This window comes from Cygnus atratus, chromosome 6, assembly GCF_013377495.2.
Source record: "Cygnus atratus isolate AKBS03 ecotype Queensland, Australia chromosome 6, CAtr_DNAZoo_HiC_assembly, whole genome shotgun sequence".
NCBI classification, from domain to species: Eukaryota; Metazoa; Chordata; class Aves; order Anseriformes; family Anatidae; genus Cygnus; species Cygnus atratus.
In genome coordinates this window covers 21,534,164-21,558,740 of record NC_066367.1, presented here as the reverse complement: position 1 = coordinate 21,558,740, position 24,577 = coordinate 21,534,164, and the positions used below count along the sequence as shown (strand labels likewise).

At 36.7% G+C, this 24,577-nt stretch overlaps 1 protein-coding gene across 4 annotated transcripts in view; it reads right to left on the bottom strand.

The window, feature by feature from the left end:
* Positions 1–24,577, bottom strand: part of COBLL1 (cordon-bleu WH2 repeat protein like 1) — an 82,135-nt gene that overhangs the window by 18,935 nt on the left and 38,623 nt on the right. For 2 of the 4 annotated variants that reach the window (XM_035536711.2, XM_035536714.2), the window contains 6 exons: positions 16,902–17,081; positions 12,372–12,573; positions 11,227–11,455; positions 9,526–9,564; positions 8,543–8,640; positions 8,181–8,420 (listed from right to left, as the gene is read on the bottom strand). In XM_035536711.2, coding sequence (XP_035392604.1) covers positions 8,181–8,420; positions 8,543–8,640; positions 9,526–9,564; positions 11,227–11,455; positions 12,372–12,573; positions 16,902–17,081 — 988 coding nt within the window. Of the gene's footprint in view, positions 1–8,180; positions 8,421–8,542; positions 8,641–9,525; positions 9,565–11,226; positions 11,456–12,371; positions 12,574–16,901; positions 17,082–18,072; positions 18,166–24,577 lie in introns of those variants that run through there. The other 2 variants (XM_035536713.2, XM_035536712.2) reach the window with 2 other exon arrangements.

Sequence of the window (24,577 nt, the reverse complement as noted above, 5' to 3'; positions counted from 1 at the left end):
TTGCATTCTTTATGCCTTAAGGCCATTCTACAAAACCCAAATAAATCTTCTCTAAAAGTAGCTAAAATCACTGTGGAAAAAAGCTTCAGCTACAGGCAACTGAAATGACATGACACGTTTCCTTCAACAACATTCCTAATTGGATTGCATATGTAATGATTAGGATTTTGCTTCTCTACTCAAAATACTTGGATTTTTATAGAAATTCTTATAATGCCGTCTTTCAAAATTTATATTGGAAAGGACAACTGTCTTACAATAGCTATTCATATTTAATTGTAATAAATTGTAACAACAATAATTCTAATACCCACTGATGCTAAATTGCAATAATGCTCTCATATTATTGTAGCAGAAGACAATTGATTTCTTAATGCACAAATAATCAAAAGCATTTAAAAAAATGGACACAGGTTACCTTATAGAACACCGGATGAACACAGTTCATATGATATAGCAGCCCAACTGCGTTTTAAATTAATATGTATACATATATATATATATATATATTCCAACTCCAAAAGATGGCAGCTGTAAAATTGCCTGCCGCTCTTAACTGCGGTTTGCCTTATGCTGAAGAAACCTTGAATTTCAAAATCTATTTGAATGATGACATTCAGGACCCTAGCAGTAAAGTGTACTTTGGCACTGGACACAGCTACCTATTTCTGTAATAATTATGATCTAGTCTACTCAACAATATAATACAATCCAGAGATGATGTTCATTGCTTGCTAGAAGGATCCACACAGGAAATAGATGTGGGGATCATCTTCAGAGAATTTTTGTGCTTTAATTAACTAGACCACTTCACAAAGCAGACCATCAGGTAACAGAGGTGACATAAATACATCTACAATTCTGTTTCACTGATGATCCTTTCAAAAACATCACTGACAACAGAACTGTTGACCGTGCTAATATCCAGGGAATAAAATACTTCTCTATCAGGCTACCACTGAAAAAGAAATACACATCTTACAGCAAGGAGGATATTAAGGACAAAAAGCTAGAGTATTTGGTTCTACATAAAGCTATCAAGAAAATTACTCACAAGAGAAAAGATATTAGCACAAGTTGTCTGTGAAGCAGTGTTTGGCAGCACCTGTTAGATCTCAGCAGAATACCTGAATGAATGACCGGGAATAGTGAAAAGCATCCCCTGAGCTACCCTGGGGATACTCGGTCATCTGTTATGTTACGTCCCACCTCAGTGTCAGGTGTGACGGATCCCTTAGATACTCTGCTTGCACTGCAAGAAGCAGCAATGTCCAAAATGTTCACACAATTCTTCTACCAGTGATTTTAATGCCAAAGCAAGTAACTTACACCTTTTACAGGAAAGGGGGGCTCCGTGTTTTAAGGAGAAAAACAAAGCACAAGGTGAAATGTTCTTACAAACAGCAGAGGATATGGACATACCACTCCACTCCTAATTAAAAATACTTGCATGCTTGAATACTTTTTAACAAGTCAGATCCTGGATTAAAACTTCACACAACAAAATCACTTTACACATTAATAGTTTCTCATTCACAGTTCCCAAACAGTTTTAAAAGAAAGTGAATTAACAGTATTCAGCATCTGAATTTTTGCAGGATGGAATGTCACATAAAATATTACTTCCACAGATGAGGTTGGTTTTTTTGTTTTGTTTTTTTTAAAAATCGTCAAATCGTCTTCCTTCTTGCTGCTGGGCAGTCCCATTTTTCTCCTCTCCATTCTGCACAGCGACACTGCTTCTCTGTTCAAAGTTCTGCACCCTCATCTGCTTTGCACAGACTCCCTCAGCTGACTTGGCTGGCATGGCATTCTGCGCATACTCGCTCAGCAAAACAGATGTCACCAGAGTTCCCTCCTGCACAGAAAGAGTGTGTGTAGGGGGGGGGGAATAATGTTCTCAGCGTAAGAGCACAAATGCTACTAGAAGATTTTTATAAGCCTTTCTACTGCCCTTTGCATCCAAAGAAACAAACGATTTGCAAAGAGATTTTGAGAAAGTACTAAATGTTCCAGTTAAGGTTCAAGTGTTGAACAGATTTTCTCAGGAATTATTCAACACATGAATATTAAGAGCTTTCAAATCCTAACAAAGGCTGTAATGTGAAAATAGTACTTTAAACAGATGGAAAAAAAATAAAATAATGTTATTAAGACATATCTGACAAAGTTTTGGAATATACATCTGGGTGTTCGTGTGTTATACCAACTGCCAATGATAACCAGTGCTTTACCAGTTGCACTTAAATAAAAATTCACATTAGAATCCCTGAAATAATTAACTGTGCTTGTTCAGAAACAACAGCGAACACTTTTGTTGTAACTTTCACAACACATGCGGAAGTTCCACTTTTCACACTGTAATCCTTCCCCATCCTGGAACAAACAAGTGGGGACACAAAGCTTTTTAGCCTCGGATGCATACAGACAGACGTGTACAGCACCAAATCCCACACCAGCCCAAGCTGACAGTTACAGGGACTAGTGATTCCCAAGTTCCAGCCTCTGTAAGCTATAGCAGGTGTGGTGCCGGACCCTTCTAAGCATTTCAAAAAAGCAAAATGTAGTTAATTAAACCACAGCAATTTTACAGCTGGAATGGAAGAAAAAACACCAGTATTTGGGAAAGAATGTAGTGGAACATTTCAGTGTGCGTACTTCACAAAAAGGGTCATTATATATTTATTTTCATATCACCAGTACCTCTTTTGCTCCACAGATAACTAAGTGTAACAGAGGCTCTGCAGTGGAACAGGATAACAAAGCATGTTGCTAACCATCCTGTTAGTGTTTCTTCTCTCCCTTCATGCAAGCATACAATTTTAATAGGGGAAAAACAAACAAACCCACCCACCCAGAAAAACACTGTATTTGCTCTTACAATGCTTAATCCACTCAATGTCTGTGACATGACTTAAGCTCCCCAAAACACTTCAACTTAGCCGAAGTACTATGGAGAAACCAATGTACCTCTGACCATTTGGAAAGAAAGGACATACAGAAAATATTGAGAAAAAAAATCAGCTGATAGTATTCTGTCCCCAAACCCAATACTACTATTCTCTTCTACAATTTTTCTAAATCATGTACAACTTCCTCTAAATTGTTTACTTGCCAGTACAAGAAATAGGAAAAAAAAGTGAAGAAGGTTATACATCTGGTATATTGGAAAATATGATGCACATAGTGTCCACCATCAATTCTGAATTATATCTGAATGGTATCAAATAATCTTCACGCAAACTTCAGTGAGAGCCAACAGGCAGTGCTGAGCATTTCATGCCACAGGTAACACTGGCTCTATTCAAGATCCCCCCAGGTTCACCACGGTGCTCACTGTACCGTTGCCCGACTTCTCCTTCAAAGAGCTATCAAGCTTCAGGCAACTGAGCCTCTGGTGTAACTTCTGAAGTATGGAACTCATTCTTCTCAGCAATCTTCCAAGTTGATCCATGACAGTGACTAATACATCTTTTTCAGAAACACTTTATGGTTTAGTTGCTTCCTAACCCTCCTATCTTCCTCCATCTTCTCTTGCTTTTCTAAGGGGTAGACTAGAAATTTCAATTTCTTTGGGAGTTACAGTTGAGTAAATAAAAGCAAGCTGTATTTCTACACTTGAGAAGTTTAATCCATCATTTTAAACTGTAGATGTTCTGACTAAAAATCTCTATTTAATTGTTCCCACCGAAGCACAGTTTATGTACACTTCTTTACAAAAACTGAAAGCAGCGTATGGAGACAAACATTCATGAAGAAAAGATATGAAGGTATCATAGTCTAGTTTTTATAAATAAAGCATTCAGAAGAACAATGGCAGTGGCATTTTGGATATAATCAAATGCTTTTCTTTTAAAGAAACATTATTACTGGAAAACTGCACCTACTTCTATGAAAACTGAGGCTATATATACTGCATTATACATTACCACTTTCTGAAAACCCTTGAGAGTCCTCTCTACTTTCAAGTGTTTTTAAACTCGCTAGCTCTAAATGCACTTCTGGCAAGAGCCATCTTGCCCAAAATTAGAACTAACAAATAAGTGAGGGATTTTCCATCTGATTTAATACAGAAATTTATTGGACAAACATGGTATTTAAACTGTACTAGTCATCTTCTGCATCTTTCAAAGAATAAACAAATCATGCTATAAAATAACTTGTAAAAGTCACACCCTCACAGCCATCATACTAATTTCTCACCTAAAAATAGGAGCTATCTTCAAAACCTAATTCCATAATCATTCTGAAATTAAGACAAAAAATCCAACTCTCATACCAGAATGTAACTGTTGATACAAAGAGAAAGCAGTTTCTTTCTTAAGGGAAGGGATGAAACTGTAGGAGGTAAATGTTAAAACCCTTTTTCATATTGTGAGAAATTGGACTACAATAGACTGTGAGCTTGAAGACAACAGTGAGAACGCTGTTCCCTTAAAGTTGGTTCGTTTCAGTGTTGTCTGATGTTACTACTTTGGCATGTTTCTGTCAAAACCAAGCAAACAGTTTATCCAGGCAAAATTGATATTTCACTTTGTCTTCCTTGTGGATGTTACAAAAGAGTTTTGTCCATAATAAGGCACATACAGAAGGTCATCCTGGTCCAGAGAAGAACTGAAGTATCCAGTTTGCCAAATAATCTGAAGGCTTCAGAACTAAGGCATTCTTAAAAGCAATATGATTTGCAATTAAATGCTTTGAGTAATACAGAAGCAGATAAAAAGTAACCCCTTAAAAAATTATATTCTAAGTTTTGTTAATTCATATAATGGGACACTGTAAAACTCCCATTACTCATATAATGTAACAATAAAACTCCCAGATACACTAAAGAACCTAGCAAACACACCAGTCAGTCTAAAGAGCAACCTGAACCACTTTAAATTACAGCAGCTGGATGCACATTTTCAACAGTGGGGAACACAAGAGCAAATTTCTATATTATTTACAGTCAAATAATCGTAGTCTAGTGTGACCATTGTACTTTCTGCATTACTGAGAAATGAATTGGACTAAAATGGTACTATTTGGTCACTTAGGCTTGAGAAACTATTGATGCACATGCTACAGCTGAAACATGCTGTGCAACTATCAAGACTGACTTTATTCTCCAAAGCTTACATGTCTCGTTTCAAATTCTGTATTTAGGATATAAATTCATGGACTGAAGACTAATTCTTACCGTGCAGTTAAATAGTGCCCAATCTCATTTATAAAGCTGCAAATCCTACAGATGACATTTTATTTAAATAAAACAATTTTACATTGTCCCTCACCTAACACTTTATGTTTTTAAGGGAACTGTCCTTTATTTTACAGTTAAATGAAACCAGAAGCTAGAGGTTCCTTTTTGTTTGTTTTAGAGACTTCAGTGGAAGCTCTGAGAAACAAGCTTCCAAACCTTCCCCTTGCCAACATTACTCAGGTAGCGCTCAATCTCACAGCCAAACAAGTATCTTTTGGTGGGTTTATGTTAGTCAGGTAGGCCTATCACATTTTTTCTGCTCTCCCAATTATGCACACATGGTTTTGAAAAACCAAGACATTCATTCACCCATGTGAAACAGAAAAGTCTAGGTGGGATAGGACCTCTGGACATCATTCAGTCCAACCCTCTGTTGAAAGCAGTGTCTTAGATTAGATTATTACAGGAGCCTGCCAAGGCATGTCTTCATTATTTCCAGTAAGGGACCTTCTATCACTTCTCTGAAAAACCTATTCCAACAATAAATTGTTTTCACAATGAAGAATTTTCTTCTTATACCTGAATGGAACTTCCTCTGAAGCAACTAATGCCTGTAGGCCCTCATCCTGTCACCAAGCAAGAGAATACCTCTACATTCCCTATAATATCTTCTGAGCATCAGAACAGTGCGATTAGATCCTATCTGAGCCTTAATTCCAGATGGTTGTGATCTCCCTGAATGGTGGTTCTTCTGGCATACTTACCTCTCTCCGCCCAGTTTGGTGTCAACTGCAAGTTTGTTGAGGGTGCATTCAACTGCATTATCTGGGTTGTTTATAATGATATTTAACAGTATTAGATATACTATGAGCTCCTCAGGAGCCACACCACACCACCAGTCTGGCTGAGCCATTAACCATTTGCGGTGTTTAGTAGGTTTTCATCCTATCTTGAGTTTCTTCTGTCTAATCCATACCTTACCGATTTGTTAAAAAAAAATACAAACAGCGTTGCTGACAACTGAGTTGAGGTGGAGGTAAGCGATCCTGTCCCTTGGCCTTGTGCTTGCTACTAACATACAAGCCTTCATGTTATTCTTGAAACCTCTTGTCACTCCAAGCTCCAGGCTTGCCTTTACATTCCTGTCTACATCTAGGTATGTCCAATAAACTTTTCTGCATTGCTCTTTAGGAATTGTTCTGTCCCCTTTCCATCCCTCACATTTTTGCACTTGAGCTCTATCAGCAGCTCTGTTTAACCAGGATGGTTTATTTTTATGCCTACTCCTTTTCCCACATAGGAGAATGGACCACTTTTGTGCTGCAGGGAGGCTGTCTCTGAAAATCTCTCAGCACTCCTCCAGAGCAGCTTTGTCCTCCAAGGAAGTCTCCCATTGGATACTTCCTAAGTGCTCCCTGATCAAGTTAAGCAATATGTACTATCGCAGTCCAAATCAATTCACTAGATGATATTTAATGGAAAACAGATATTAAAAAGACAAAATATTTTACATGAATTAATCCAATTCAAAGTGCGCAGCAAATACTAACTCACATTTAGGTCCCAAGCTCTGCATTATCTGATAAACTACTGTGCAATCAAATTAGAATAAAACAGGAATAATCTCAAAAGAAAAAAAAAACAAAAAGCCACATGCCAAAAGCTTCAAAAGTTATGAAAAATAGTAGTATAAAATTGATTCAAGTTAAATTTTTGTGTATATTTTCTATGTGGACTTCTGTCCTTTTTTCAAGAGGTATTCAACTTCAGTCAAATCACTTTAGATGAATAAGAAATGCCAGTATAAAATAATAAAACTATGCAATTTTGTTGAGTGACAGATCCTAGCCCAGCAGTCATACATTACTGTTAGACATAATAGGATATTAATCATTTAAAGTATGTTGACATTAATAAATTATTTTCAAAAAATTTGAATTCAATTAAAAGACAAACATGATGAAGTAAAAAAAAAGAATAATGATTTTTTTTTTCTCCAACGCTCCTTTTATTAAAATACAGAAAGAAACCTTTGTCTCCTAATAATAAAGCTTTTCAGCAGGACACAATATACAAATTCAGAACTTCTGTTAAACAGTGCTCTCTTGTGGTTCTGTGCATCAATGAAAGAGCAAATCAACATATAAAGATATAGACAGAGTTTGAAATTTCTCGTCTCTAAATCTAACACAAAATTAATTCCTCAGCCTAGAATTTCATTTAGTTCTGCATTTTATCTTTTTAGCATTCCAATAACCTCATTTATTAAAGACTACCTTTAGATTCTGGATTCAAATCAAAATATGAAATTTTTAAAGAGTTTCAATTTGTAATGACAATTTTAACCTTGATCTTTATTTGGAACTCACAATTGACAACATTGGAACTACCTTGCACAATGCATCTACTCTTTTCCCAAATTCTGTTGGCAGAATTTCTGCAGTGCACTGTGTATATGGGTAACAAATATGTATCCAGCACCTCAAAGCTTCAATCAAGTACATCCCTGTTTCGTTAAAATAAAACCTCACTTTAACTTGCTGGAAGCACAAGAATCTTAAGATTCTTTTCCAGAATTTCCTCTTTTTCTAGTAATGTAATAAACAAACTACTCTTTATCATATACAACTGAAACATTAAAAGTGACACGTAAAACTAAAACATCAATTATGAGACAGAGTGAAGTAAGGCAACGTTCCAACATTTAAATATGTAAAGGCTATTCATCCCAAAGACCGAAAAGATCCTCACAACTTACATAAGAAGTTGGTTTTCCATTTCCAAAATACAGCAGCTACATCGCATACATGACATAAAGACTAGAAGAAATGCATCTTTCAATTTCTGTAGTTATTTTCAAACTCAATTTTTTAAAAGCAAGCGCTGCACTTTTATTTACCATTTATATATCTTCTGAGGCCTAAAGTAACAAGGCTATCAAGGTTACTCCCTCAAAACTTCTTGCTTTAAAAGAAGTGAAGCAAATGTAACTAACCTGTTCATTCTTATCAAGGCTGTTAGATTTCACAGTATCAGATGCTGGTCTGGCTTGGGCTTGTGCAAGTTCCTGGGGGGCACTCTGAGAATTTGGCATAGGTGGTAAAGGAGCTCTCCGCTTCTTTGGCATTTCAGACGGCAAAGTGTTTGAGTCATACTGCTTGCTAACAGTGTTGGATCTTGTGATAAATGTTGGCCTTGGCTTGCTCATTAATGGAGTTGCTGGGGCACTGGCAGCCTTGAGATTCAGGGGGAAGACAAAAATAAGTTACTTATACTTTCCAGAAAACAATCAACAGTAATGACAGCTCAATGTGAATAAGTTCATAGAAGATTTTCTTATATCAAGTTACATCTTACTTGTTCTCTTTTTTTCTTGCTTCGCTGAAAAAAGCTGAAAAACCCTTTGTTTTCTTTCTCTTTTAGAACATCTGAGTTTTCAGATACTTGGTAGGCATCTAAAATAGGAAACAATAGTTCTAGATGTTATTTATTGCACAGATTATTTCTCCTGTATTCTTACTTTTTCCACTGTCTGTCATAAGCCTTCTGGAAGGATATACAAAGCACACCATAAATCACTTACATTAATAGTTTTTCTAAAAGCTGTAAAATGAACAGGTTTCCTACCATCAGTGTTCATCCCCTCTTTCTCAGGGCTCAGAATAGCTGAGTTTCAGCTGCTATTAATACCCCCAGCACTTAACCCAACCCATCCCACTTGTCATATGTTATGGTTCATATGACAAAGGCCATAGGAGGGAAAAGAGCATCAGTCTGAAGAGACTTCTTCAGTTCACAATTCCCAACAGCTTAAATACATAGCAAAGCATGAAGTGGGGCAGGTCAGCAACAAGCATGCACATGGTATGACTACGGAGAAACATCACTGAAAGACCTGATAGGTGCTGCGCGCACAACTGGCATGCAGCCATGGTAAAGATAACCACATCATGCAGAAGTTATCCTCCTTACATGGTCTTAACTCATGCAGACAATTTGTAAATATAGATGTTGTGTCTCTAATTTTCACTAGATTTAATTTTCTTAAAGAAATCTCATTGAATGCAAATGCAATAACCAACAGAAAGCAGCAGCAAGACCACTGTGGGACTAGGATCAGTATAAGCACGACTATAAATGTAATTAATCAAAATAAAACCATACAAAAATACTTTATATACAGCTAAGTATATCCATTTGTGTATTAACTTTTCTTAATATGCATTTATGATAGGACAGAGATAATTGCTCCTGTCACAGTTAAGCAGATGTTATAATAGAAGAGGATGGTAATATCATGTAAGTGCTACAATTTCACTGCAGATTTCAGTAAAGCCTACCTTGCAAAGATGGTAAGTTTAAATCCACTGGTGATGTGGCTACAGAAAGACAAAAAAGAAAGACAAAGTCTCAATCTGAATCAAGGATGTTGTTAGAAGTTATAAACACAGAAAGCCAAGCTGAAACTCCAAGGTTAGGAAAAATAATTGAAGAAAAAGAATATGTATCTTTACCACCCAATGCTAAAATACCACATAAGAGTGAGCCTGAAGACATGCAACCACAGACTGGAATCTCAGACAGAGGTTCCATTTACATTTCTAAAGAGGAAGACTAGAATATAAAATAGTTTGCTCTGTAAATTTTGGATTGTCCGTAACTTGGAAAATGGAAAAGGAACATATAATGAAAATATAATCTGAGTACAATACAATTTAAATTTAAAGTCTGTTATATGGCACAACTCACTATTTACTTTCATGAAGAAAGCTGAAAATTCAGAGCTTAGAAGTTGTCTACAAAATGGAACCGCTGAACTAGTTTGCATTGAATGAACTGTAGCACATCTAAATTTCCTAGCTGGGCATAGCCTTGTAGAAAGTGTGTATTCCCTTGTATTCTCTCCTATGGATTTTTGGCTGTTACTTGATTCAAATGACACATGGTTCACACGCTGTGCAAAAGGCAGCTCTGCCAGTCAGTGGAAGACAGCAGTAGCCAGATAATAAACAAGACAATTCAGTATGGTTGCGTGTAGTCTAAGTAACATGTTTAGGCAAGAAAAAAAAATAAAATAAAATTCAGTGATAAAAAAATATTTCATTTTTGTTTTCTCCATGGGAAAAGAGCATATTTTCCAAACCTGACATTCTCTGGTTGTTCAAGATAATTGCCCTTTGTGAAGTAGTTGAGAGAACTTTTGAAACCAAAGGATAAGGTTATCATATCTAAGGGGGCACAGTTAGAGCAGAAAAGAAAACCAAGGACAAAAATAGAACAGTGGTCCAGAATAGGAATGAGTCTGTTATTAGTGCATTCAATACTGGGGCAAAAATTTCCTGTGAAAAATGCCTGAAATTAAACAAAACACATTGTATAGAATTTTTAATCAGAGTGTATTAAGCCCTTCATTATAGAGATAGGCTTACAGCTAAAGTTAAAACCATGATAGGATGTCTGCACAAATATAGGCAAGTTAGCTAACAGCGCCCCTGCTAGACCATAGTTACAAAGATAATTATTACTCCTTCTCAATCTATATATGAAATTAACAGATACAAATATTACACAGGAAAGCACTATTCAAAATAGTCTAATATTTCACAATTTTAAAGCAAAACCATATATCTATGGTGTTTCTGTTCTTCTCAGCTCATCATGATCCTATGCGGCTTCTGTGAGCTACGGGAAGTACAGAATTATTGGTCTTTTTGAGAAGGGGCAGGGGAAGGAAAGCGATTGTTTTTAAATGTTGCTTTGTACTGAGCCACCTTTGCTGTTACCCACTTTGTTAAAAAATAAAACCTTTATATAACATTTCTTAATAGAGTTACAGCTATACTTTTTTAAGTTTGAATTTTGTGGAAGATCAGTGAAATACATACCAAATTGCTTGAAATTAATTTCTTCACATGTTAAAAGCAAAAACAAAACACCACCACCAAAAAACTACTCACACCAAAGCAAAAAGTATACTTTATTGAAATACTGAGTAGCTATCTTTTTTATTAGATCAATTTACAGAAGTTATCTTATCTTACCTCGACTGATATCCATGGCATATAATTCTCTTAGTCCAAGGTCATTAAGAGATTTTGTCACATCAAGGGCTTCTTGAGACTGGTAATTCTTCAGCAACACAGTGTGTGAAGGATCAAACTCACACTTACTACAGATAATTGGTATGAGTTCTTGAAGGGGTGAATGCGGACTAACTCTTACTACTGTCTTCTGTGTCTTCTTGTAGTTTATCACTACCCTTACTGTTTGCTAAAGAGAAGAGAATTTCAAATAAATATCCTGCACAAATTCTGAAACCACTGGCATTTTCATAACAGCTTTACAGTAATCACAGGAATTCCCATTGGGGCCAGCTTTAATGTTACACATTTAGCAAGATTACAAGAGAAACTAAGAATTCATTTGCAATTCCCTTCTACCCAAGGAAAGGACCCATGAAACAGCCTGCTCGTCCTTTAGCATCTGTCAGTTGTCTGTCCAGCAGGGTACACACTTGGACTAGGATGCTCTACTAGGTTACATCAGGTAGCTAGAGAAAACAGCAAATGAGCCATGAGTATCTATGTGTGGGCGTAGAACAAAGGTAAAAGGGCAGCTGAAGAGCTCCCTTGGCCTTGTTTAAGTGCTTTAGATAAATTAAAAAACAACAAAACAAACACACGGCATTCTTTTATACAGCAGGTGCACAAAGGAAGAAGAAAAGATTTAGGGAACTCCCAGAAATTGCTTTAGTATTTCTAAAAGCCCCTAACTTCTTAAGGGTATATGTTAAAAAGAAAAAGAGCAGAGTAACAAAAAAGTACAGTGCGCATATGCACAGACCACACACAGCAAAACAGATATTACAAGTTGATTTTCAATTTGCGGAAGGCTATATTCAGCCACACTTCACCTTCCGAATTCATCAGGACACTAAGGCATAGGATTTCAAATGATATTGTAATGCTTCTTTCTTTTGGCAGCAAAGTTGCTTGATGCAACAAATTAGAACATATTTTTACTCTTAAGAAGTTATCTAGAACATACAGCCAAGCTTTTCACAGGGGTGCATGGTGAGAGGATGAGATACAACAGGGAAAGGTGAAACAAGGCTAAGCTACCAACTCAACTTGTTAAATACAACAGTGATTATAATACGTCAATACATTATTATTTTAGTTCTCACCTCTGGTATAACTGGAACAGGTTTCTTCTTATCCATTTGTTTTGGCTTTACAATCACCTTTTCCACTTCAAGCATTCCCACTGGTGTATTAGGTTTGAATTTAATCTGGCTATTTTCTGCTGATACCAACTCTATGGTATAACTTGAGGGATTTAACCGGTACTGTGCACAGAGAAAGATCAGCAAGTCCATCATCGGTTTCCTGTAAAACAGCCATAATAGCAATTAAATAGGCTGTAAAACAAAGCATGATACTGAACATTTAACATTAAAAAACCACCACCACCACCACCAAAAATGAACCAGCTAGCACAAAAGTATACCAAGCGCTAGAACAGAGCAGGACGTTTTTGCTTGCGTGATGTGTTTCCTGAGGCCACTAGGGAGGTGTGGACTAGACACCTCATTTGATATTTAATGGGAACTGTATCAGTGGTGACAAATGCCCTGCTATTCATTAAGAACAGTCCCATTCCAAAGCCTGAAATTTTGGTGTCTACTTTGAGGTTACAAGAAACTTTATTTTCAGAAATTCTGAGTGAGCATGAGCAATTTGGAGGAAGCAGATGAAATGAAGTTTGAGGAAGTCACCTTTTATAGATTTTGGGATCACCAAGAGCCAGATGTTTAGCACAGATGAAGGGGAAGAAACTAAATCACAGTACAGTAGCTGAATGACATTTCTTGAGAAGCTGTGTGTGATGCAACAGATGTCCTTTTCATAATGAAGCAAGTCAAACTGAATTTTTCATATACGATCACTAACTGTATGTCCTTTTGTCTCACAATACAATGAAAAATATGCAAAACAACATATTAAGATAGTGAATAAATTCCAGAAGCAACTGGGAATATTCAGCCTAAACAAACAGAAATATCATAGAAGTGTTACGTAGACTGAAGGTAATGAGAATACAGTAACTTTGCATATTACAGCAATTAAACAGGTTATAAAATTATCTCGTCACTGGAACTGGTCATTCCTTTTATTTTTTTTTTTTTTTTAAGAACTGGACAATCATCTATACAGAGCATTTCATTTTGACATCCTCCACATCTCTCAGTTACAGCTACAAACATGGAAATCTATCACCTACTGTGTTTCACAAGGATATTACAAAAATAATTTAAAAGTCTGTGAAGCAGACAAATGCTATGTTGAAAAGAATACTGAAGTGTCTAAGTGAAAATTAATATAGGGTTTGGCTAGTATGGCTTTATCAAAAATCTTAAATTCTAGATGTAATTGCATAACAGATGGAAGTATTCTGGTAGCATAACAAAACGTGGAGATAGCATCTACAAAGAGCCAAGCTAAGCAGAATCCTAGATGATATAAAGATTGCGAATACATTTATACATTAAGTAGGAAGTTAAAACAGACTTTTCATATGATACAGATCTGTAAAAAGAATTACCAATGACTGAAGCTTGGAAATTATTGTGAATACTTCCCCCCCCCCCAAACATAATCCATTTACACTTGTTCTTAAAGAACAGGCCATGTATCCCATAAGCAAACTGTCTCCTAATTTGTAGCAGCTGGGCTGGACTCCCTGGTGCACATGCTGATCTTCGTTACTTTTTTTTTCTTCCCCTGGGGACAGTTTCTGCTTGGTTAAATGGCAGAAGAGAACACTTGCCTCAGGAGACTAAAGCAGGAGGAAAAATAAAACCAAAAACCATGCAGAAACGATGCTCTAAAAGGTGCAAAAAACAGCTACCAAATAGTCTGAAGAGGTATAGAAGAATGTAATAAACTCCCACGCCCTCATCTAGGAGATAGATTCCCTGAGGAATACCATGAGAAATACACTGAGCACTGGAAAAACAAAACAAAAAACACCTGTTCTTTCATTTACACACTGCTAAAGGAGAGAATTTATTTCAGTTCTTCTCTCATATATCACAGCCTGCTCTGATTAGAAGGAAGAACTACTCTGTTTCTCTTACTTCTAACCCATAATAAAGCAACTGCATCTATCTCACCCTAATAAGAAAGGAAAAGGAGCTGTAAATGCAAATCATCCTGTTTCTGTATTTCACTGGAGGCAGGACAGCATGGGAAGAGGGAGCCAGAGAAGACGGCAGCCAGTACTTCTAGTAGTGACCTTTCTGGCTATCAGCCTATTCAAGAAGTTACCCGTTACCGTTTTTCAGGTGTATTTTTTATAATCCAAATAGCCTTAAAAGCTGCCCTTCCTCTGGCCTTTGGTTGTAGGAGAAAGGTACAAATGCTGAGGATGATCAGGACAAGAATTCACAAGCAAAGATCACAGAAAGCTGTCCTGTGGAAATGCACCCCAGTGACAAGCGCAAGTCCTCACCTTAACCAGAGTCACAAAAAGTGACAGACTGGTAAACGAGAAACGTAGCTGTTCACAAACAGCAAATGCAAATTAGTACATGAAAACAGCTATTCTCTGCAAATTTGCTTTCTATTGGTACTTCCAAAAATGTCCTGCTCAACTGGAAGATGCCAGATCACGTTCTCCAAAATGTGTAAAACTTTTTGCTAAGAAAAAGAAAATTATAAAAAATACTGGATCAAGTGTTTAAAGAAAAAAATGCAACAAGTTTCTACATGCTGCTCCAAAAATGAGGGACAAAACTTTGCTACATTAATAAAGTTGTCATTCTTACATGATCAAACGTTACAGATGAGGTCTGCCCATCATGAGACTGATGGTAAACACAACTGAACAGACAAAATACTGTTTAAGAAAAAATTACACACAGGCAGTTTGGTTTTCTATAAATCTCTGATTACTTAAATCTAAAGATCCCTGGCCTTCCTTGCAAGTGTTTATTAAAGCTGTTCTCTAAAAAGGCACTTGTTTTGATGAAGAACAAACAAACAAACAAAAAAGCAACCAGGAAAACCCCTGAATTTGTTACCAACAAATGTAAGTACAATAGATTTTGAAAAGTAGGGCAACACCACAAAGCTGGCTATTCACTGGCTAACTACACAGAGTAAACCAACAGTTTGTTAAGAACACCCTAATGACTGAAAATACTCGAGAATGGATCAAACAGAAACTCAAAGGGCTCTACGGAAATTCAGCAAAGCTAAGGTCTGTCTGAAACGTGTCTGAAACTGTAAAGCCATGCTACCCTGCAAAAATTATTTGATGCACCATTTCCAAATAAAATACATGTCATTATTATACTGGCTGTTGAAAACTAAATAAATCTACCTGCACATATAATTGAAACTATTTACTGCATTTAGATAAATCTTTCTCGAACTGCATTTCTTCCTTGTGGGAAAACAAACTTAAAACAATCGAGCTGCTAGATAAGAAAGTTTGTCAAGTTATTTTTGATTCTCTTCTTTGGCTGCAGAAAAATCTTAAGTCCTGTGCTGTATTTAAAACCAATGAGAAGATTCAAAAATTTCACACAGAAAATGTAATTACACACAACGTAATTTGACTGAGGGAGGATATATGCAACATTGCTTTCTGGCACTTTGTTCTGAGCAAAGCAAGATACAGGGTACACGGTACTCACAAGCATGGACAAAAGGACTGAAAAAAAGGAGAGACCTGTTGGAAGACACAATTCTGACAGCCAGAAATATTCCTTGCTGTAAACATGCTAGCAAGAACACTTTATGAAGCATCATAGTAGTAACCAATTATTTCAGAACATTTGTTTTAAGAAATATGACCTCAGATTTAATTTATCCTGAAAAATCGGATGTAGCCTGGAAGAAAAATAATAATAATAATGCATCATCCACCACAAGCTGGTATTTGATATCTAGGAAATGACTTCATCAACTCTAGCAAATGACTAAGCATGCAAATGGACTTGAGCTACAAAATCCGTTCTCTCTCATTAAGATGTCAGGTGAGTGTAGCTACATGTTTACTTTACCCAGTGCAAAAAATAAAATAAAAATCAGTCTGCACAAACTGGCATCCTAACTGTTCTGATCCATTGCTGTGTTTGAATAGTACTTCCTTAGTAAACCCACTGTGATAATTAATACACTATTGTAAGTCCCAGGATTTATGATTTCAACTCACCAGTCAATTTCTAAGTCTTTCTGAACTAAAGGAGACTTGGGAGTTACATGCACAATCTATAATGCCAATTAGCAGACTGAAGTATGCATTTCAAATTAAAACTAGCTTCAGCAAAACGTATTTGATTTTATATATATTTCCAAAGCTGTAACTAGAAGTTTTCTTAGAAGAATTATAGATTTTGTCTGAAATGACAATACCTTTTTTAGGACTCATGGTAGTCTATAGGTAGTAATACTGAGCAAATGCTCAACACATGACTTTGTAGCTGAGAATGAAGCAGAACTCATTTTTAAGGTCTAACACAGATACTTTCACAGTATCTGAAAACTCAGTGCATCACACAAACCAGTATTTTTCCTATAGATATGCAGTGACTAGAAAGAATTCACAACTTGTGTATTTTACTGAGTGGTTTAAAAGTGGATGAAGGTCAAAGTAAACTTGAGTAAGAAAGAAAAATTAAACCGAAGTGTCATTCTGTGTAACATACCTCCCATTAACTGTAGTATATTTGATCACATCTCCTGGCAGGACCACTGACAGTTCAATGTCTTTATCGATTACATTCTCTTTCTGTTCCATGATGAGGTTGGCTGATTCTGTGTCATCAAATGGACAAACAGCAGTGGGTTTGGGTTCAGATGGAGGAGGAGGTGCTTTAGCTTTTCTTCTGAAATAGACGTATAAAAATTAAGAGTCAAGTTAATTGAATGACTTTTTCCTCTCATTCGTAGTATACAAAGGCAAGACTTTTTTTGAGCATTCTCCAAAAAGACTTACTGGATTAGTATAAACAAAAATACTGTACTAAACAGTATGCAGCCAAATTGCACTGGCTATGTGTCTAATCTATAGAACAGACAGACAGAGGAATAATCACACTTTATTTCCCCAATTTTTTCTTTTGATTATTAAAATCCTTTAAACAAATCCTACTAGCTCTAGGTCTATTACTATATTTCTATATAGTAATAAAATATCAGCATTACCAATCCTACTGCGCTGTAATATTTCTTGACATTTCAGTCACAATATGCTTTCGCATTTTCCTCTCACCTCTGTCAGTTTCCTATCTTTTTCTTACTATTCTTTTCTGTCTTATTTCACACACACACAAACCTTTGCAAACCTGAAAAAAATCCTAATGGTCCAAAAGAAACACATTCTGCATCTCTTAATCTGTTTATGTTACAGCAAATTCTGAACACAGGACTCATTTCTACAACACGCCTTTCTATTCAAATCAGTTTTTACATTTCATGTATAATCGCAAGGAAAAGATACTACAATTAAGAATTTCACTATTAGATGAAAAAAATATCCAATACTGTGGAACATGCATTACCTCATGACAACTTTTTCATTTCTTATAAACATTTTTTTTAAAGACTAGAATGAAGTCACACACACTAAAAGCTAAAATACACATGTATATCATATATATATGTATTTCATATGGATATTTAAAAACATAATATGCCAAGTTTCCAAAAATATGCTTGCAATTTGATCCTTGAAGTTGTACCAAAGTTTGTTGACTTTAAAAACAACCAAATACATTAACTTCTGGAGTTATCCTACAGAATTAACCCAAAAGATTGAGAATACAACAGTTAGAAACATATATTTTCCTTGGCAAAATGAAGTTTAAAGTCACTTACAAAAAAGAACAAACAAGGTCCTGAACAGCATTGCAACAGACGACTGTGTAATGAAACTTCACATGACTGAGCTGTTTCTGAAAGAACTTGGAGTTTTGAACTTCAGAACTCCGAGCTGAATAATTAACTATTCACAGCCTCTCCAGGCTCCCCAGGAGTACTCCCAGACATCCAAACACACCGAACAAAGATTCATCATCAACATCTACGCCTCCTCCCTGCTCATGTTCCAAATTAGTTTTGGTGTACACCTATCTCAGCATACAATTCGAGACACGTGGTGTGAGCTGCACATTTAACATTGGTCTCTACAGAAACATGCCTGCGCTGTTTCTGGGTTATGTGAGTGTTGCAAAAGGTATGAATCAAACTGCTTTTTACTCCTCCCCCACTTAGGTTTTTTCGTTTGTTTTGTTGTATGAGTTTAGCTTCCATATAACTACAAAAAAGAACATCAATACCAATACAACTATAAAAATTATATAAATATAAAAACCACTAACACATTAGTAGTAAGAAATAAAATAAAAATCCATACCCAAAGCAAAGCAGTACTGCTTTTCGCCCTCCATATTCATCCTTACATCTCTAGGTAACTTCAGATATTTACCACAACTGAACTCAGAATTTAATCCCTGAAGACTACAGTATGATTTATCTGCAAATGCTAGTGGACTCTGTTTTCCATTAAGCAGACAAATGCTATTTCATTGCTGGAACTCCACTATCACTACAGAGAGTGCTTAATCCAAAACAAACACATCAGTAAATGCGTGGTCTGCATCAGTAAAACACAGCCTTATTTACCGTGTCCAGCTTGCACTGCAGAGAGCTAGAACTGGAAAAATAGTAGACAAAATTTGGGTGTGATAGCTGGCCAGATGACACTACACATAACAGCATGCACACGCGTGGGGTTAGGTAGCCTGGCGAGGCTGACTCTCCCCTTACCCCAACGAAGGGTGGCATACGTACCCTACCCATCCCTAAGAGACCTTCACTTTCTTTATGGTGAGTTATGCTTGCATTTCCTGCCCCGCTCAGAGGAGGAAAAACCTCCGAGTACATGTCCACAGACATTATACTGACTTTTTGGCAACCTCTTATTAAGCAAGAGGTATTCCCATTCTCAAGTTTTCTGTTTCTTCATTTTTCACCCATTCTCTCATCTCTCTCATTCTCACCCCAAGAAAGTCACATTTGGCCTTACAGATTTTTTTTTCTTCTTCTCTGGCATCCGGTATGTCTGACTTCTCAGAAGAAAAGCTGCCTGACGGGTGGTGGATGAAGCCCTGCACCCCCATGGTCCCAGAGCTGGTACTGGGCAGTTAGAGGAATTAACATGAAAGTTATTATATCTGTAGGTGTAAATCAAAAGCAACAAGCAACAGGCTGGAGGAAGTCCACTTGCAACAGCACTTGTAACCTGCAATCCCTCCCCTCCTCTTTTGCACTCTGCAGCCTGCAAGAAGCTGCTGCAGCTGCTTCCTCTCAGAGGCATCCTCCACACACTGTTTTATTCAAACGCCAAAAATCATAAAACCAGCATTATCCAAGTAACTCCAACTCTATGGCATCATTTCAAACTTTTATCCATCATAAAGATCCATCAACAAACAGCAGCCCAGTTCTCTCTTGCCTCTTCACCTCTACCAGGTACTGGGAGAGCAATTAGGTTTTCTTTTAATGATTTTGTTAATAAGAAGAGAATGAGTGGTTAAGCTAGTTTTTTCTCCTGAAAAGAAGAAAACCCTTAATTTTAAGTAAGACAAAACACAACCATAATGAAGAGAATAAATTCCAATCAAATAAAATTAACAGGTCAGAGGTCAGAAAAAGGTGCTCAGTAAATGGCCTCATTCACAGTAACTTTCATTTTCAGATGGCTTCCAGATGTGCTAGGAGCTAATCAGACCTATTCTAATCTAATTTTCAAAGTAAACATCAGAAGGAGTTAGAACAACACAAAACATACTCTTTATTTTCTTGGCTACTACAGAAGTAAAGGAAAGCTGCAGGAAGAATCAGCATACGGCGTATTTAGCTACAACATACAGAAAGGGAGTTAAAATAGAAATTGACTCCAAATAAGGCCACAGGTCAATTAAACTCCTCTGCAAATTGCACTGCAGCATCCCATACTAGGCGGGTGCTCGCTGCTTCCCCTTTTTCCCCAGGTCCCAGCACCACCAGCTGATGGACTTCTCTCTGCACTGGGCATAGCAAACCTGCCGACCCCCCCCCAAAGGGCCACCCTCCCCACTGTTTCTCACCAGCTAAACAATTCCAGCTACCTGCTAATCTCCAACAGCTCGAATGTCAGATCTGTCTAATCGACTGCTCAAAACAAAGTAGAAAAAAAAATAAACCTTTGTCTGCTGATTCTTCCTAGCCCTGGAAAAAGGCAGCCACAGGGATGTTAGAGAGTTCTTTCAGCAAAAATGCAGATAGAAGATTTCATCATTTGTTAAGAAAAAGCAACGTGTCTTTTTTAATCACAAGCGAGGCCATGTAGGATGTGAAGCATGTAAAATGATGACTTCTTCTACATACCAAAGTTTCATTGCTGTATCTCAACATATTTCCTGCTTGCAAAAAAACAATAGTGTCAATGACCTGAATGCGTGGAAGCCCTTCTTAAAATAAAGATCTGGATACAGTAAATAAATAAAGCACATATTTATTTGATGTTATATTTTAAAAAAATGAAAGCCAGTTTCAAAAAAAAAAAAACACCCTGTCAGAAAACTACAAGCAGTGTATTTTTAACTATCAGCAACTAGAAAAGCGCACATTACTTGAACTTACAGTGACCTGGTTATTCCAGTTATTGCCAGCACATCCTCTCAATAATGAGCACTTTCCCCAAAAACTGGAGAAAGAGGAAATTATCTGCTACACAACCAAAGGCTACAGCATAAACAACCATCTCTTCTCTTCAAGTCCTGTTTTCAAAGAGTATTAATGTTTACAGCACTTAACTTCCATCCTTGAACACAATTACATGAGATAGTGCACAAAGACAGCTTGATAGCCCTTTCAGGGATATTATTTTGGCTCTAACCTCATCAGGACCATCTCTCAAGTTTTCCACAGCAATCACATAAGACAGTAAAGGTCAGAAGGGACCTCACCTGCAACTGCTCAGCTCTCAGGTACTGAAAAAGTTCATTCGATGTAGCAGAATAAAAACTTTCTACTGCACAACAGACAGATTTAAGTTTGTTAAACAAACTTTAAGTTTGCTCTGGCATCACTAAGAACATGTGTTTCTATGAAGGGCAGAGAGATTTTTTTGATACCAAACTTCACGAAATGATATGCCAAAACTACAAAAGCAAAACTTTTTAAATTTTTCACTCAAAGTCAGAAAAGCAACTAGCTCTGCTAAGATCACCTTATGAGAGGAAAAAGGCCACTGCAATAAAGCTTCTTCTAGAACTTTTCTTGCTTTTGATTTTGCACCCAAAGCAGTTATTATAACATTTTCTTGATTATTACAATAATGCTGCACCACTGCTATGCAGCAGTAGCAAACAGCTGCAACACCTTGCACATCATCTGCTCTACAAAGGAACAGGAAAACAAGAGTTCAGGTCTACGTTAATATGTTCCGTTTACAATGATACATCAGCAACACAGACAAAATATTTAAGCCACTAATTTCTTCTGCAAGCTTCCCAGTTCCGTACTCATCTTTAATACTCACGGAATAAATTTGTCTTGTACAATAAGCAGATAAAACACCATCTTTCCTGCTGTTTATTCACTTCTGTCTTTGGGGATTATAGTTTCACAGCATCACCGCTGCACATCTTCAAGATCAAGCACTACTTGCTAGGAAAACGCTTGGTAACAACAGCAGCACCATTGTCTGATTCTTGCTGTAGTCTATGAAATGACTTAAGTTATCAAGGTAAGTCACTAAAAAAAGCCTTTACCTTTTATAAAAATCACAGCTATATATTTCAGGACATATGCATACATACCCTCCTTTAAAAAAAAAAAAAAGGTATTTCATAAGACATAGGTATTCAGTAATCCACATTTTAAATTAGTTTGCAAGATGGAGTTCCCAATTTGGGATTTGATAATTACACAGTCAAATACATGAAAAATGGAGTAATTTACAATAGTGTCACTTTCATCTGCAGTATAATTATGGATGGTATTTCTCTTTCCTTTACTGAGAAGTAGCTCAATTTTCATTTATATTGTTCTTAATCTGAATACTAACGATAGCATTGACATACCCATGTGGCATATTTTTCCTTTAGCCTGGGAACTCTGGAATACATGGCTTCTCTCATTATAGTAGTTGCAGAGCTGCTTGCAAGCCTGCATAACTCTGCATAACTTTGTGATAGACCAAAATGAAAACACTCAAGCAGGAGTACTCTTCCCACCCATACTACCACCAGCACAGCAGAGTAGTCTATGTATAAGCACAGGATTTACCTTTTGTGCATATGAAACACGAAGCTTCATTCTGTCTACAATCTGATACTTGGCATCTGTTCACTCACAGCAAAAAAAAAGTTCTTCCAGACATCCTACTGTACGCGAGTCTCTGATGTCTTGTGTGTTATTAGCAAAGGACAGAACTCCTGTGTTTCTAAATGATCTGTTAATCATTATGAGGAACATTGCATGATATCCATTACAGTCAGTCAAATGATACTACATACATACAACAGCATATGTACAAGGGTTACTGCAAGCAAATGTCTTAATATTTTGCAGTACTTGATGGTAAGTCCACCTGCTGGCAGCCAGCATATCTTTAAAATTATATTTATTTCATACCACGACAGAGTCATCTATTTTTCTAATTTTTCAGAGAGACTTATTTTTCTCATCTTGGATTCACTCATTCTCATCCTGTCTTCAACTCTGAAGTTGACAGAAAAGAAATGACTGAAAGTCCTTTGCTGCAGACTGCCCAATGAACTGGAGCTCTTCTCAAGGAGGAAAAAAAAAAATTGTCAAAAGCAGAAAAACCTAATTTATTTATAAGCTTCTAGAGATCCCCCCCCAAACACTACTACGCTCAGCAAATAGAAGTGAAATCATCACCTGTAACTATCTACATTACGTCTTAACCACCTTTCACTGCTGTTTGCTGCATCCCAGCTCTCTATATACACATTTCTAACAAGTTACTTGAAAAAAAAATCTAGATTTTTTTCCAATCACTTAAAGTTTCAGTTCAAGAAATTAAAAGTTATGCTACACATGTAGCAAAACGCCCTCTGCACTGCTTTGTTCTTGTGATTCAGATGTCTACACAAAATTTGGGTTAGAAGAAGTACTGCTGAAGAGGTTACTTTTGATGTACTCTAGTATTCTTCTTATCTATCCTTAAAATATTTTAAGGATATTTATCCTTAAATTAAGCAGCTCAAGTACTTGCTATACCAGCCTCATGGCATCTATACAACGTGCCTATCAGCCTTGCTACTAGGCTTTCATCTCTAGATCAATATCACTGTTTGATACACAGTCTCTATCGTTATTTCTACTATAAAAGCACCAGCTGGATATTAAGATCAAGGTATGGATCAATGAGAGGCAAGCACTATCCATTCTTGGAAGGTTATCCCTTCAAGCCAGGCTTATGATACCTGTAGGACAAAATGAAGGAAAAAATATTTGCTGCATCTGCTCTGCAGATAAATGTGAGCTTTCAGGTTCCACACTCATCCACTTAGCTATCCGGGGAAGATTCTGCATTTATATTGTACAGATATGGCTAGCAGCAAGTTCAATAGTTACAGAAGAATAAGTGTACAGAAGTACATTTCAAATCCAATTTCCAGGTGGAGGAACAACCATGAAAATCTTCTAAATCTTTTGTGATAATGAGGTATTTCACAGTGCACTTTCTATACAAATTCACAAGCCTGAAAGGAGATCAACACTGCAAATTATTTCTGGTATTTTAAAAATGTTACATAAGAGATGGTACTAGAAAGGAGGAATTGAGAAAAGGGTTCTCATAAAAACAAAAACACCTTGTACAACTGATATCCCGACTGATATGCCAGTAGTGATGCTACAGGTGATATGATTAATAAACCGATTTTTGAAAATCATCTCTATGACTTTACTCAGTGAGGATCCAGCAGGAAACAAATTCTCTGCAGATGTTCTTATTTGTGCCTACATTTAGATGATTGCTACAGTGAAAGAAAAAAAAACACAAACATAGAATACCTGTTTTTCCATCCCCTTCCATAAGGGAATTGGACCAAGAATACGAGGCATCTCACGAATCAAGGTATGTTTTCAAAGCTCTCGCTAGAGAAAAGTTTTTCCTAATCAATGGGATGTGTTGAATCCCTCCCCAACTAGCCTCAGAGTTTTGAAGAAAAGAATTTTTAAAACAAGTCTTATCCTAGAGAGAAATAAACCACAGGACTGGGACCGTAACCATGACAGTAAGGTGAAAGCTTAATGGAATCTTCGGACATCTGGTACACACTGAAAGCAAGAAAGCAGCAAA